Source organism: Podarcis muralis, chromosome 16 (genome assembly GCF_964188315.1).
Source record: "Podarcis muralis chromosome 16, rPodMur119.hap1.1, whole genome shotgun sequence".
NCBI classification, from domain to species: Eukaryota; Metazoa; Chordata; class Lepidosauria; order Squamata; family Lacertidae; genus Podarcis; species Podarcis muralis.
Genome location: NC_135670.1, coordinates 13,647,517 through 13,661,705, shown reverse-complemented (window position 1 = coordinate 13,661,705; position 14,189 = coordinate 13,647,517). Strand labels below are relative to the sequence as shown.

Sequence of the window (14,189 nt, the reverse complement as noted above, 5' to 3'; positions counted from 1 at the left end):
CCTCATGAGTTCCCCTGAGCATGAACAGAAAGCTCCTGTCTTGGGATTCTTGTGGACTCTTGGCGCCCTTCCCAGGAAAGGGGGTGAGAAGCCAAGGGGGTGGGTCGGGGAGCCTTGCGTTCAGCGTGTTCAAGATGTGTTACAACCGAATGAAATAAGAGTCAGTTCTCAGACTTGCTTGACAGAGCCTATTCATTAGCTTTTGAAGCCTTCTCGTGCTGATAAAAGTAACATTTTGCCTATGCATCTTGTGAGAAAAGCAGAGAAGAGCAGAGAAAAACTGTTTTGGATTTTTAGAAGAGAGAAAGGGAATTTTGGACAGTTTGAGGCCTGGTTGGGGGGGGTGTGACTTCGGGCCTAGGTGGGGTCACCTGTCCTCACCTCCTTCAGATCCAAGTCAAAATATCCAATTAAGGGACCGCTATTCTGGCAAGTAGCTCACTTCTGGATGCTCCCAAGGCAGGAAGGGGCAAGGCAGATGGAAAAAGTCACCTTTGTTCTGGTAAAATACAGGACAGGGCAGAACGGGTGGTTTGGAGGACAATTTTGTTTTGTTTTTCATCTGGTGCTGAAGTGACTTCAAGGCAATCCGTTGCAATCTATTGCAGCCTAATAAAGGTAAAGTTAAAGGTACCCCTGCCCGTACGGGCCAGTCGTGTCCGACTCTGGGGTTGTCTGGAGACACTTCCGGGTCATGTGGTCAGCGTGACGAAGCTGCTCTGGCGAGCCAGCACCAGCGCAGCACACGGAAACGCCGTTTACCTTCCCGCTATAAAGCGGTCCCTATTTATCTACTTGCACTTAAGAGCGCTTTTGAACTGCTAGGTGGGCAGGAGCTGGGACCGAACGACAGGAGCTCACCCCGCCGCGGGGATTCGAACCGCCGACCATACGATCGGCAAGTTCCTAAGTGCTGAGGTTTTACCCACAGCGCCACCCGCGTCCCTACATTGCAGCCTAATAAGATGGCCCTAACTTGGGGGGGAGAGAGGGGGGGGACTTGAAAGACAAGACAAAACTCTATCAATACAGGACGTAGCATTTTACATTGAAATACAGGACAATAATGTATTAATACAGGACAGGTGGCAACCCTACACCCCCGGGTGTCCAACACAGAGTCTCTCACCCCTTGCATTCAACAAAACCAAAGGGATGACAAAGAAAAGTGAGTTTGACTCCATATGGTCTCGATTTGTGCCATTTATTAACAATAGTACAATAATTCCCTTCCACCTCAGTTGCAGCAACCACCATGGAGAAAATATCTTAACACTTCAGATTGATATGCACCCCGTGGATGTGAGCTGAATTTGTAATGCAAAAGATTTTCCACGTTTGTTTTGATACCGTGCAGTTGACTACATGCAAGACTCAACATCTGTATATGTATTTGTCTAGGAAGAGAACACTTTGGTAATTGTATTTATTTTTTTAATTCAGTAAGTTCGTAAAGAGAAAAAAATATTTATCAGTGCTGCTACAGAGTTAGCATTCTTTGATCAAAGTTTGCTTTGTTTTTAGCTGTCATTGCTTACTGACAAATTTAACCATCCTGTTTTGAAAAACTACAGTTCTCAGAGTTCCCCAGAAGCTTTCATTTTCAGTGACAAAACGGTGACAAAGGAACTTCAATGACAAAACGAACCTGTTTCATGTCTGTAGCCTTGTACCCAAGAACTATCATCCACATGCAAAAAAAGGAAATGGTTAGATTTGGAGCAGCACGTGGAACATTCCACCCTTTTCCCTCACATCCCAACCCAAATCACACTCGGAGGGAGTTGCCTTATACGGATGAGTAACAGCCAGGTATACCGCTGACTCTTGTATTCACTTCCTGCCTTTTTCTTGACACTAGAGAGTCACATCCTCTCTGGCAGGCAAAAGGTAAGGACATCAGGAGAGCCCAACTAGGGGAGGCCAGAGGCCCATCTAGTCCGTCCTGTTCAAACAGTGGACAACCACAATGACCTCTGAAAGCCCACAAACAGGGCCTGTGTGCAAAAGCAGCTCTCCCCACTTGTGACTCCCAGCAAGCCTACCTGAAGTAGCATCTCCACCCACATCGCTCATCCCAGACACTGAAGTCCAGCTCCGAGGGCCTTCTGGAGGTTCCCTCACTGCGATAAATGAGGTTACAGGGAACCAGGCAGAGGGCCTTCTCGGTAGTGGCGCCCGCCCTGTGGAATGCCCTCCCACCAGATGTGAAGGAAATAAACAACTACCTGACTTTTAGAAGACATCTGAAGGCAGCCCTCTTTAGGGAAGCTTTTAATCTTTGATATTTTATTGTGTTTTTAATATTCTGTTGTGAGCAGCCCAGAGTGCCTGGGGAAACCCAGCCAGATGGGCGGGGTATAAATTATTATTATTATTATTATTATTATTATTATTATTATTATTATTATTATTATTTTCAGAGGCTTATTGCTGCTGATAGAGAAAACATTGTCATTGTGGCTTGCAGCAGTGGTCAGCCTTGCTCTCTATTAATTTATCTTCATCCAGCCAGGCACAAACATTCCAGGAGAGTACAAGAGCAGGCTTGGGGGCAGTTTCCAGGGCCTGTTGGCAAGGACTGGAGGGCCACATTCGCCCCCAGGTCTGGGCAAACTAGATGACACATGACTTGCTTGATTAGGAAAGTGACAGGGAAACACATTGGAAAGCATGGGGTGAATGAATGATGAGTGAGAAGTCGTATAAACACCCCAGAAGCAAATCAGGATGAATAGTTATGGTTGTAGAACCACTCTGCAGACAAATTAATGACTCACCCCTAATCAACCCTACAATCGGCAAAGAAGACCCCCTTTGGTGCTGCTGCTTCAGGCTGTGGTCCAGTTGGCATTGACCCAGGAGGAGACCTTCTTGGTGGTGGCTCCCCTTTTGTGAAAAGTGCTCCCTGATGGGCTATACCTGTCTCCCTCATTATTGACTTTCAGCAGAAACATAAATGCATTCCTTCTTTACCCAGGCATTTGATGGTGACGGGATGAGCTCCCGTTGCTCTGTCCCAGCTCCTCCCAACCTAGCAGTTTGAAAGTACACCAGTGCAAGTAGATAAATAGGCACCGCTGTGGTGGGAAGGTAAACGGCGTTTCTGTGCACTCTGGTTTCCGTCATGGGGTTCCGCTGCGCCAGAAGCGGTTTAGTCATGCTAGCCACATGACCCAGAAAGTTGTCTGAGGACAAATGCCGGCTCCCTCGGCCTGAAAGCGAGATGAGCGCTGCAACCCCATAGTCACCTTTGACTGGACTTAACCGTCCAGGGGTCCTTTACTTTTTACTGGCCCTGGCAACTTTGAAATTAGTAACTGTGAAGGCATGTTATTGCTTTTATATGTTTCTAGATGTTCCAAATGTTTTGAAAACGCTGTTTTAAATACTTTTTTATTTCATTTAAAACACTGTTGTTTTAACATTCTGATGTTTTTCTCCTTGGGCTCTTCCGGGAGGAAGGGCAGAAGGTGCAAATGAAACAAAATGTAATAAATTGGAACAAATGTGCCATGAAGTCCAGACATTGTATAGCCATTATGTAAACTTTGTGCAAGCAAAGCTGGATGCCTGATGAAAAAATGGGTCTTCTGGAGGTCTTCCCCCCAAATCCCTTATCTGGACGTCACCCTCCATTGCTGTCCTTCCAAATGCCAAGCCAAATAGCCCCCGAGACATGATTTCACTGGTATGAATAAGGCTCTGCTGGCACTTCAGGAGAAAGGATGCACTGTTGTCATTTGACGACTGAGTAAGAGCATCTCTGGAAGGGAAACCGGGTGGGGAGAGGCAGCACTCATCTTTTGGGAGTTGCACGTTGTGCCTTCAATTCACCCCAAAGGCATTTGCACCTGGAGGGGAGGGGCCAGGCCATGGAGATCAAAAACCCTCGGCTCCCCAGGATTTCTACTCAAAGCTCACCTTGCCTGAGACCTGCCCAGCTCTCGAGAAATATTTGCTGCTCCGGAATACCTTGCAGAATCATGGCTGGGACATGGGGCCTGCGGATCTTCCTTTTGTGTCTAACACCAGGTAAGAGCCTTTGGGTAGCGCCAGAGGATAATGATGGAGGCTTCTTCTTCTTCTTCTTTTTAAAGAGTGCTACGTGTGGTTTGATAACATGGATGCTAGCATTCAAGCACACACAGCTTGCTTCCAGGCAACCCATTTATTTGCGAGATCAGACGACATTTGAGCATTTGTTGAGCATTCCTTCTGATATGTTTGCAGAGAGGTTAGACTTGCCTCCAAGCAATGGTTATCCAGCACTTTCCAGTGCATCTCTCCCTTGCTTTCCATATTGTAAAAAGTCTGCTTTTTTTGTGGGGGAAGCTGGTTTTTCGTTGCCCGAGGGCACCAAAGCAACTTTCATTGAACAGCCTGAATTTGCTGCTATGGGATCGAATCTCTCCTGCAAGAAAGTGACAGTCCTCGTAGTTTTATTTTCTGAGGCTGGATGGAGTAATGGTGTAAACTGTCCCGGTTCTGTCACAAAGCATAGCTTTAAAACACACGCACCAAGTTTCTAGTCCTTATTGTTGCAAACGTGTGTGTGTGAGTGACAGGCGCGCATAGTGAAATAGAAGAAGCAATGAGTGCAATGGGATTAGTACTGAGCTAAAATGTAAATAGGGAGAGGATCATTTTGTGAAAACCTGTTCCTTCCATACAGCCCCACCCCACCCCCATTCCCAGTTTCAGTTATCTTCCGGGGGGACATGGACAGAAGTGGAAATGCTGTAAAACTGAAGTGAGACTGCGGGAGGCAGGTGGAGGGCCAAGAGTTTTGAAGCTTGTTCATGGGGATGGGAACCCCAGAATTTAGGATTGTAGCATGTCAGGGAGAAAGTTAGACCGGGATCCTTCTCCCTTATATCTACAGGTTTTCGTTGTGCAAAGAATTCTTTTAAAACAAGCAAACGAAAAATATAGAACATGAGACTCTTGATCTCAAGCCCCATGTTGCGTAAAAGACTAGATTACTCTTGTGGTCCCTTTCCAACTCCACAATTCTATGATTCTAATATATAACGCAGAGCTTCAGCTGTCACCTTCCTTCAAAATCTCACTTGTATGTGCTTTGAATTTGTCTGGATTATATACAATCCTTAAATCCTCTATCAGTGGTTGGTGGTTTTTACGGTATGTTGTTGATGATGATGATGTTGTTGTTGTTAGCACCATCAGTGACCCTGAACCTTACTATTAGCAGGTGATGCCTTGTTGGTGGTGCCCAGTTCCATTCACCCATGACAGGGCCTTTTCAGTGGCAGCTCCCTATTTATGGAATGTCCTTCCCAGTCAGGAGTGTCTATGTCTCCCTCATTTTTGGTAGACTTTAAGAGGATTCCTGTTCACTTAGGCATTTGATGATTGAAAGACACTGTTCCTGAGATCACTGACAGAAATAATTCTTTTAACTGCTTTTAGAATTCTTTTTTTAAAAAAAGGTTTATTATTTATGTATTTGTCACTTTTGGATCCTTCATGAGAAAGGGCAAGATAGAAACCAAATAAAAACTTATTTAGTAGCAGTAATTATGACTTTTCCATGGAATGTGTGGACCACCAATGGGTCATCTGTTGGCCCCGAAGTCAGAACTTCTCCATTGGGCTACAGGGATTAAAGAGCTGAGGCACAGGCTTTGCCTGAATTGTTCTCCACACTTGGGTGCCGTATAGAAAGGCTTCCTTTATGGGATGAGCTTAGCTACCAATTGCAGCCAGTTCCGGACACTCAGGCTGCTGTATATACCTCTTTTCTTTTGCCCACCAGCTCTTTTACCTGCCGTGAAGATCAATGCCAAGGGCCGGGAGGTGGTCTACCTGGCAGAAGGCGAGTCGGCCAAGCTCGGCTGCCCCTATGAGTTGGAACCGCAAGATCATGGCTCAAACGACCTGGACATCGAATGGACACAGATGAACTCTGACCCCACAAACCTGGACAATGTGGTGAGTACGTGGGTCAAGCTCAGCTGTTGGTTTCAAAACATCTGGCCTCTTGTGTGGTACCGGAAGTGAACTGAACCAGGATGAACCCAACTACAGCCTGCTCAGGACATGAACCTGTCGCAACCATAGTGGACCCCAACCTCTTTGTTCCCTATTGAACAGGAAACTCAAGAGACCACTAGAACAGGGGCTGGGGAACATTTTTCAGTCCGAGGGGCCGCTTTGCATCCTGGGTAATCTTCTGATGGCCTTGGGGCAACAAATGCACATTTTTCTTTTGCACAATAGACTAGTTTGATTGGAGGTCAAGGACACATTCAAGCCAGTAAAAAACACTTGAAGAGGGTGTAGCAGATTACCAGGGAATGGGGGGGGGGGTGGTCCTGGGTAGAATTATGAGGGCCAAACAGAGGCCTTGAAGGGTCATTATTAGGCTCCCAGACCTGAGCTTCCTGCGCCAGTGTATTTAAAATAGTAGTGCCATCAGGATAGGACAGTGGGAAGGATGTCCTGGGCTCCATTGAGCTTACCAAAAAGAACAGCAGGGCTGGCAGCTTACCATTTTTTGAAGAAGTGAATCCAAAAGCTATCTACCGTAAAAAAGTTACCTCATGACATCATTTGAATAGATGGCAATGTTTATTACTCCATTAGAGGGGCAGTCCCCATTAGACCCCACCCAGTGTCTAGAATCTAAAATTACCTAACCACAGTACCAGGGAAGGGAGAGAAAGTTGATTCAGTTCACGTTTAAAGGTGACACTTTCTGGAGCCATACGTGAACCAAAGCACAGCCTTCCTTTGAAATTCACACTTCTCTGAATTTTGCAGTGCTGATCTCCAGCCCAGACACACGTGTACAAACATACACGTATACTCAGGTGAAGCGTGCCTAAAAATGTATACAATGATGGGAATAACATGCCAAAAAATGCATTGTATGAATAGAAATTGCAAAAAAAACCCCCACCCTGTGTAAATATTGAGAAATCTTCATGAAAGAGCTAACGAATTTCCATGAAGACTTAAAAAAAAAAAAATGCAAATCAATACAGAAACATGGAGAACTGAATTTAAGATTGGAATTTCTGATCATCTTATTGTTTTTTCCTCTTTGTAAACTGTTTTTGCAGTCAAGAGGTGTATAAATGTTATGAAGTAAGCAATAGATCAGAATGAGAAATGGAGAGAAAATGAAATTGATAGGTTTGCCCATCTGTAACCCCACTGAGTTGACCTCTATGCAATTGGCAAAACTGTCACAGCCTGACATGAGAGGCACCATCGCTTTCCCACCTCCGCAGGCAAAATAATCTGTGGAATGCCAGGTGGGAAGCAAATATAGTTTTGTAAAGGAGGAGGAGGGTGTTGTGTTGCCTGCGAATGATCTGGTGCAAGATCTGTGACCACATAAGCAATTTGGAAATCTTATTCTGTTGATTCAGCGGTGTTGTTCTCTGGTTCCTGCCCACCAGATCCTGAGCTACAACAACCACCAGGTAATCCACCCCGGCTACCATTTCCTGCAGTCGAGAGGGGGTTCCGGAGCCCACGACTCACGACATTTTGGCAACTCTGGCCTGCAGCAGAACATGGTGATGGGGGGCTCTGCCCACGACTGCTGCTCTGGCCTGCAGCAGCGGGTGACCTTTGCAATCCAAGACCCCAGCCAGTACGATGCCTCCATCAACCTGCAGAATGTTCAGATTTCCGACTCGGCAACTTACGAATGCAAGGTGAAGAAAACCACAGTGGCCACCCGCAAGGTGACCGTCATGGTGCTAGGTGAGTCCTGCTGATGCAGAAAAAGGGGCTGTGGCCCCATGGCAGAGCAGGAGGTCCAGGACTGCTCTGGTTTTGAGGGACTTGCCTTGCTTTGTAGAGTCATATGGCTGGGGCTGCAGGATGCTGGAATAGATGCCCTGCCTCTTTGTATGTTTTGTGGAAATGTTGTGGATAGTAGGAGAGCATGTATTGATTAAATATTATCCTTCCTCACTCACGCTAGTGAGTCAGTAGCAGAGTACATTCCCCAGTATATAGCAGGAAGCTAGTTAGTAGATTTGTCTGAATCTCTTTACTTAAGCAATCCAATCTGGCTTGCCCAGATTGGTTTTGACCGTGGTAAAGGTAAAAGTAAAGGGACCCCTGACCATTAGGTCCAGTCGTGGCCGACTCTGGGGTTGCAGCGCTCATCTCGCTTTATTGGCCGAGGGAGCCAGCGTACAGCTTCCGGGTCATGTGGCCAGCATGACTAAGCCGCTTCTGGTGAACCAGAGCAGCGCATGGAAACAGCATTTACCTTCCGGCCGGAGTGGTACCTATTTATCTACTTGCACTTTGATGTGCTTTCGAACTGCTAGGTTGGCAGGAGCAGGGACTGAGCAACGGGAGCTCGCCCCATCAAGGGGATTCAAACCGTCGACCTTCTAATCGGCAAGTCCTAGGCTCTGTGGTTTAACCCACAGCGCCACCCACGTCCCTCTTGATCGTGGTAACTCCTCTTAAAAAGAATAAAGACACAACAGTCTTCTTTAAAAGTAATGATAAGAAGTTTACTTACATTCAGTTCACAGCAGGTTCCCTGAAGGCAGGCTTTAGCTTGGAGTTACAGAAGAGAGTTTGAGTTCATCCCATGTGGGGACTGAGCTCATGTGCTGCTAGCTGAGAGCCAGCAGACAGCAAAATACATCAAGAGATCAAGACATCAAAGAGTCAAAAGAGAAAGATGGCTGTGTGACTGGCCCTTTTACAGGGTCTCCCAGGGTCACGCCCATCTACCTGGTCACACGCAGAGGGAGGATGCTCCAAGCCAGGTGTGACAGGAAGTCCTCCTGGCTGGATAAACATCCCCCTGTGTGTCCACTCTGGGCAAACAGGAAGTGTTGTACTTGACTGCTTGTGTTACATCCCACATGTTGGTGGGCCTTGGCTCCTATGGCTCACGTACTGGCAGTGGCAGAGTCTCCGGGAGCCATCCCACACTCTTCATTCCTTCCCCCCACCTCCTTTTCTTCAGACTTACTAACTGGGGACGTTTTCTCTCTCTTCCATCAGCGAGACCATCCAACCCACAATGCTCAGTTGTAGGCAAGGTAGCCTTGGGCCAGAAAGTCACCCTGAGCTGCTCCTCAAACTCTGGCACTTCCCCACTCATGTACCAGTGGGCCAAAGTCACAGATCACCCTTTTGCGAACTGGCTCTCTGCTACCACCACTAAAGGTAAGAACCAGGAACTAATGGAGAGAGATGCTGGGATGCCCAGCATTTTGCTTGCTGCTCTGGCGTGGCAGGTCAGCACTGTGAATGAGGAGCCTCAAGCTCCGGGTACTGACTGCGGCCCTCCAGGCCTGTCTACCTGGCCCTTGGGCTTCTTGTCTTTCGCTTGTGTGGGTGGAAAAAAGAGACGGGCGCATGAGTGTGTGTAGAAACTAGCCTAGGTGAAATTTGCTTCCATTGCTCCACCCACTTTTGCTTCTGGCTCCTCCCACCCACCCACCTCTGGAAGGAATGCAGCCTTCCAGGTGAAAATGGTCCCCCACCCCTGGAGTAGAGGAAAGATGCTTGTACAGGAAATGAAGCAGAGGAGAAATTGCAAGGTGAAAAATGAATTTACAAAATCCTTGGGTTAAGGGAAGCAATGAAAGCAAATTAGGGATAAAGACTGCAAACTAAAACTGCTGAACTTGTCGCGCATTTGGGCCTGAACAAATGCAACAGCTACATATTTCATGACGGGGTGAGTTGGTCACAGGCTTAACTTTTTGGCCAATCCTATTTCCATATGTCCTACACCTCTCTCCCCTCTCCCAATTTAGTTACCAGTAGATAGATACATGTGTACACACACTTCAGATTACATTTCATGCATCTGGTACAGTGGACTCCACTCCACAAACACATGTGCCATAATCAACAAAAGGTAAAGTCATAAAGCCATAGGTTGGAAGTTGAACGGAATCCGTTCCAGAAGTCCATTCAACTTCCAAAACGTTTGAAAACCAAATTGCAGCTTCTGATTGGCTGCAGGAAGCTCCTGCAGCCAATCGGAAGCTGCGGAAGCCCTGTCGGACGTTCGGCTTCCAAAAATAGTTCACAAACCAGAACAGTCACTTCTGGGTTTGCAGCATTCGGGAGCCAAAACGTTCAGGAACTAAGCTGTTCGAAAACCGAGGTACGACTGTATTTGGTTTTGTGCAAAGCTTGCCTGGCTCATCTTGAGGTCATTGTGGAGGAGCGTAACCCAGATCAATGTGACCTTATAGTAACTGTTTTTTTCCTGGATTTTCTCTCTCTCAAGGCCCAAATCCCGGTGACCTGATCATTCAGAACCTATCCAATGACCACGCTGGTGTTTACCAGTGCAGTGTGGCCAACAAAGTCGGATCGGCCAGGTGTGTTGTGGAGATCTCCTTCTCAAAGGGTAAGAGAGTAGCATTTTTCATTTTGTCCAAATACAAAATCTCATGCTTGTCTGGCAGAGTCCAAAAAGCAAGTTGTATGCACAGAAAGCCCACAAGCAGGACCAGTAATTCTCCTCCCCTGCAGTTTCCAGAAACTGGTCTTCAGAAATAATCATCTTCAGGGTCTTGCAGAGAACTCCAGGGGAATTAAATCTTAGCATAAGGAACTATCCTCCATCTTGGCTTCTGGACTCATTCTCCATATCCCCCTGCCTTTATTTTAAATTTTTGAAATCTCAGACAAATTTGGGAAATGTAATCAGGGTAGATGACACCTGGTAGCTGCCAGTCAATCAAAAGCCATCAAGCTTAGCACCTCCTAGCCATTCCGTCTCAGCTCAGTGTTCTCCATGGTCTTCTCCTCCCTTGCAGAGTCCAACCGAGTGAGCATCGTCGTGGGAGTAGTCCTTGGCTCTCTGCTGTTCCTGACCCTCCTGGTGTGTCTCATCGTGGGGCTGATCTGCTGCTGCAGGAAGAGGCGCTACAAGGAAGAGGCCAACCAGATCAGGTGACTAGAAGCAAGAGGAATATATGAGAGGAAGGGGTTTGTGGGGGTGGGAGTTCTGCGTCGTAAGCCTCCCGTCATTAAGCCGCTTCCTGCTGCAGAACATTGAAGGGGGGTCCTCATTCCATGGAGGAAACCTTAGGTCCAGGGACCAAATGTGGCCCTCCAGGCCTCTCTTTCTGGCCCTCAAGACTCTTCCAAGGCCAAGCTCCCTTACCCAGCCACATCCTCTTTCAACAGCCCTGCTTGGCATCCTCTTTGAGTGCTTTTGCCTAGTTGGAAGGTGTCCTTAAATTCTGATAATTCTTCTGGTTTGCCTAGATGAAGGAGAGAGCAGGGTGTGCATGTAGACACTAGCCACTACTCTCAACCTTTGGCTCTGGGACTTGAGTTTGGGGGTTCAATCTCAGATCTTTGGGACTCTGGTGACTTCATCTAAGCATGCAGGACAGTTGCTCCGGACTCGTGATTCCCGATTAGCTAAGTGCTGCTGACTCCCACTTTTTCAAAAGCCAAGGCACCTTTGGAAATTTTTGATATCTTCATGGTAGTTTTTGTTATGTGAATGGTGCCACGGACCCCCCTGGATGGGTTATGCAGAACCCCTGGGGTCCACGGACCACCGACTGGGAACCGCAACTCTAGACAGAAGCCTAATATTGTGCTCACTCGCGCACAGTTGATTTCCACATGCAGCCCCCACAGTTAACAATAGATACTGTGCACTGTGCGCAGGACTAGTCGATTGCCCGGGCTGTACTGTTGTTAACATGATGGGCCAGAGAAACACATGAGGGTAGGGAAAGTGCTTTAAACAGTATTTCACTCATCATTTTTTAGATTCCACCCCCCGCTCTGCAAAATGGGGAGGGTTGGAAGGCAGATTTTCCAACCGAAAAGGGCACTCAGAAGCTGCAGGTGGACCTTCCCATTAGAACAGGCATCCAAAATTAGCCGGGGAAATGGACCATTAGAAAGTGCTATACTGTACTGTATTTTCCTGGAGTCCATCCATGCTGACTCGTAATGCTTTAATGCTCACATCACAGTTTATTGTACAGTCGTACCTTGGAAGTCAAACTGCATCCATTCCGGAAGTCCGTTCAACTTCCAAAATGTTCGGAAACCAAAGCATGGCTTCTGATTGGCTGCAGGAAGCTCCTGCAGCCAACCAGAAGCTGCAGAAGCCCCATCAGATGTTTGGCTTCCAGAAATAGTTTGCAAACCAGAACAGTCACTTCCAGGTTTGCGGCGTTCAGGAGCCAAAACGTTCAAGAACTAAGCTGTTTGAAAACAAAGGCATGACTGTATTATGTTTCATCTTATTTAAAAAATCATTTATTTCCTTTGTAAGCTGGCCTGAGCTGCAGTTATTGTTGTTGTTAGAAATGATAAATATATAAAGAAATTAAATAGTGAAACAGAGAACTCTTTCCTCTCGCAGGGTGGACACGGCACCCCCACGGGCCAAAGGCGGAAGCCGAAACAGCAGCATACGATCCGTCCTGGACTTCATGCCTCACAATATCAGCTTCATGCAGCGCCGCAAGTACGGCCCTACCAAGGAGCAGGAAGGCAGCGAGATGATCTCCCCGGTCCAAGAGGTGCAGTCCGTGGATTGCAGCGGCGTGAAAAGCGAGCCCCACCGTGGCGGCTGCTCGACCACCGTCACGACCAAGGCCAGGGTTCACTACGCTCCTTCTGTGCCTTCCTCGCCCCAGGCGACGTCTTCGCCATCAGCTGCTGGCCCAGAGAATGGAGGAAGCTGCTCCATCACGTCCGAGAAGGGCAGGAGAGGCCATCCTGGGCAATATGGAGGCGTTGCTGTGATGGTGCCAGCCAAGAGCAGGGACGGCCTCTTAGTATAGACTGCCGCACCTGATGCTCCAACAGAACATTCCTGAACTGTGTGCTGGACGCATTTGTGCGCCGTGAATGGATTTCAAGCGCAGCTGCCAGAGGCAAATGACACAATGATTTTATTTATTTCACAAAATCCCTGTACCGCTAGATTGTAATAAAACCTCGAAGTGGTCAGGTCTTTTCATGCTGGGATGGGGAGTTTTAGGCCTGGGGGCCTTGAGGCCTCTCTAGCCCTCCAAATCCTCCCCATTCTGACTCTGCTTAGCACTCTGAGTCTCTTTGCCTATTTGGAATGTCTCCTTGAACTCTTTCCAAGATGGAGGGTGGGTTGAAGAAGAAGAAGAAGAGTTTGGATTTGATATCCCGCCTTTCACTCCCCTTCAGGAGTCTCAAAGCGGCTAACAATCTCCTTTCTCTTCCTCCCCCACAACAAACACTCTGTGGGGTGAGTGGGGCTGAGAGACTTCAAGGAAGTGTGACTGGCCCAAGGTCACCCAGCAGCTGCAAGTGGAGGAGCGGAGACACGAACCCGGTTCCCCAGATTAGGAGACTACCGCTCTTAACCACTACACCACACTGGCTCTCATCACACTGGGTTGTTTGTGGTTGTGTGTAGAAACTAGCCTACTGTACCAAGGTGAAATTTTCACTAGCTGCTCGGTCCACGTTTGCCTCTGGCCTCAGCCCCCACTGGCGTACGGCCCTAGAAAGGTTGTCTACAAAAGGAAAGCAGACCTCGGGCTCAGAAGGGTTCCTCCCTCCTGCCCTTTTGGGAAGGAAGTTATAACTTCTGCCCTACTTCTGCCATTCCCCATTGCTGTCCTCAAAGACCTGGGCCAGACAAGCCCTCCAAGTGGTTCGATGCTCACAGAAGTTCATCAAGTTAAAACCCTCTCTGAATTTTTGAAAAATCACGAAAGACCTTTTCATTCTACCATACATTTGCGACAGGCTGGTTGCAACCTTTGACGTTGTTTCTGCTCCAGATTATTTGGACTGATTGTACATTGTATGCTTTTATGTATTTAAATGTGACTGAATGTAATTATTGCTGCAGCCCACGTCTGGAAGAAACGAGGGCTTCCCTTAATTTAACAAATAAATGATTAAAAGAAATGACCAAGGAGCTTCTTTTCCAATCGACAGGTGAGAACGGTGAAAAGCAGCGAGCAGCAAACCAAATGCATTAATGCATCGACAGAATTGCTTAATGTTTCCATGTGTCAGGAAAACATTGGATGAGGTGTGGTAGTGGGAGGCAACAGCCAGGGAAACCCCAGAGGAGGAAGACTCAGAGCCAGGGATTCATGGTGGGACACAGAGGAGAGGCCAGAGGAAGGATATAAGGAGGAGGGATGCTGAAGGGGCAACAGGGTTTAGTGAGCAGGAAGAGCCTGTGACAG

The 14,189-nt window shown here is 47.5% G+C and overlaps 1 protein-coding gene across 1 annotated transcript; it reads left to right on the top strand.

Annotated features, from left to right (window-relative positions):
* The first annotated feature begins 2,800 nt into the window (after nucleotides 1-2,800).
* Nucleotides 2,801-13,111, top strand: LOC114587142 (V-set and immunoglobulin domain-containing protein 8-like). The gene is made up of 6 exons (XM_028711104.2): nucleotides 2,801-5,955; nucleotides 7,431-7,740; nucleotides 9,013-9,177; nucleotides 10,256-10,378; nucleotides 10,791-10,926; nucleotides 12,368-13,111. The coding sequence occupies exons 1-6, from the start codon at nucleotides 5,704-5,706 to the stop codon at nucleotides 12,789-12,791; spliced, it is 1,410 nt and encodes a 469-aa protein (XP_028566937.2). The 5' UTR covers nucleotides 2,801-5,703; the 3' UTR covers nucleotides 12,792-13,111.
* Nucleotides 13,112-14,189: the final 1,078 nt, after the last annotated feature.

What these genes read in the sequence shown, in the direction of transcription:
- LOC114587142 (XM_028711104.2), top strand. Translation starts at nt 5,704, where the DNA reads ATGAGCTTAGCTACCAATTGCAGCCAGTTCCGGACACTCAGGCTGCTG. An exon ending in CCACAAACCTGGACAATGTG is followed by an intron (nt 5,956 to 7,430) that starts GTGAGTACGTGG and finishes CCTGCCCACCAG; the next exon opens with ATCCTGAGCTACAACAACCA. An exon ending in GGAGATCTCCTTCTCAAAGG is followed by an intron (nt 10,379 to 10,790) that starts GTAAGAGAGTAG and finishes CCTCCCTTGCAG; the next exon opens with AGTCCAACCGAGTGAGCATC.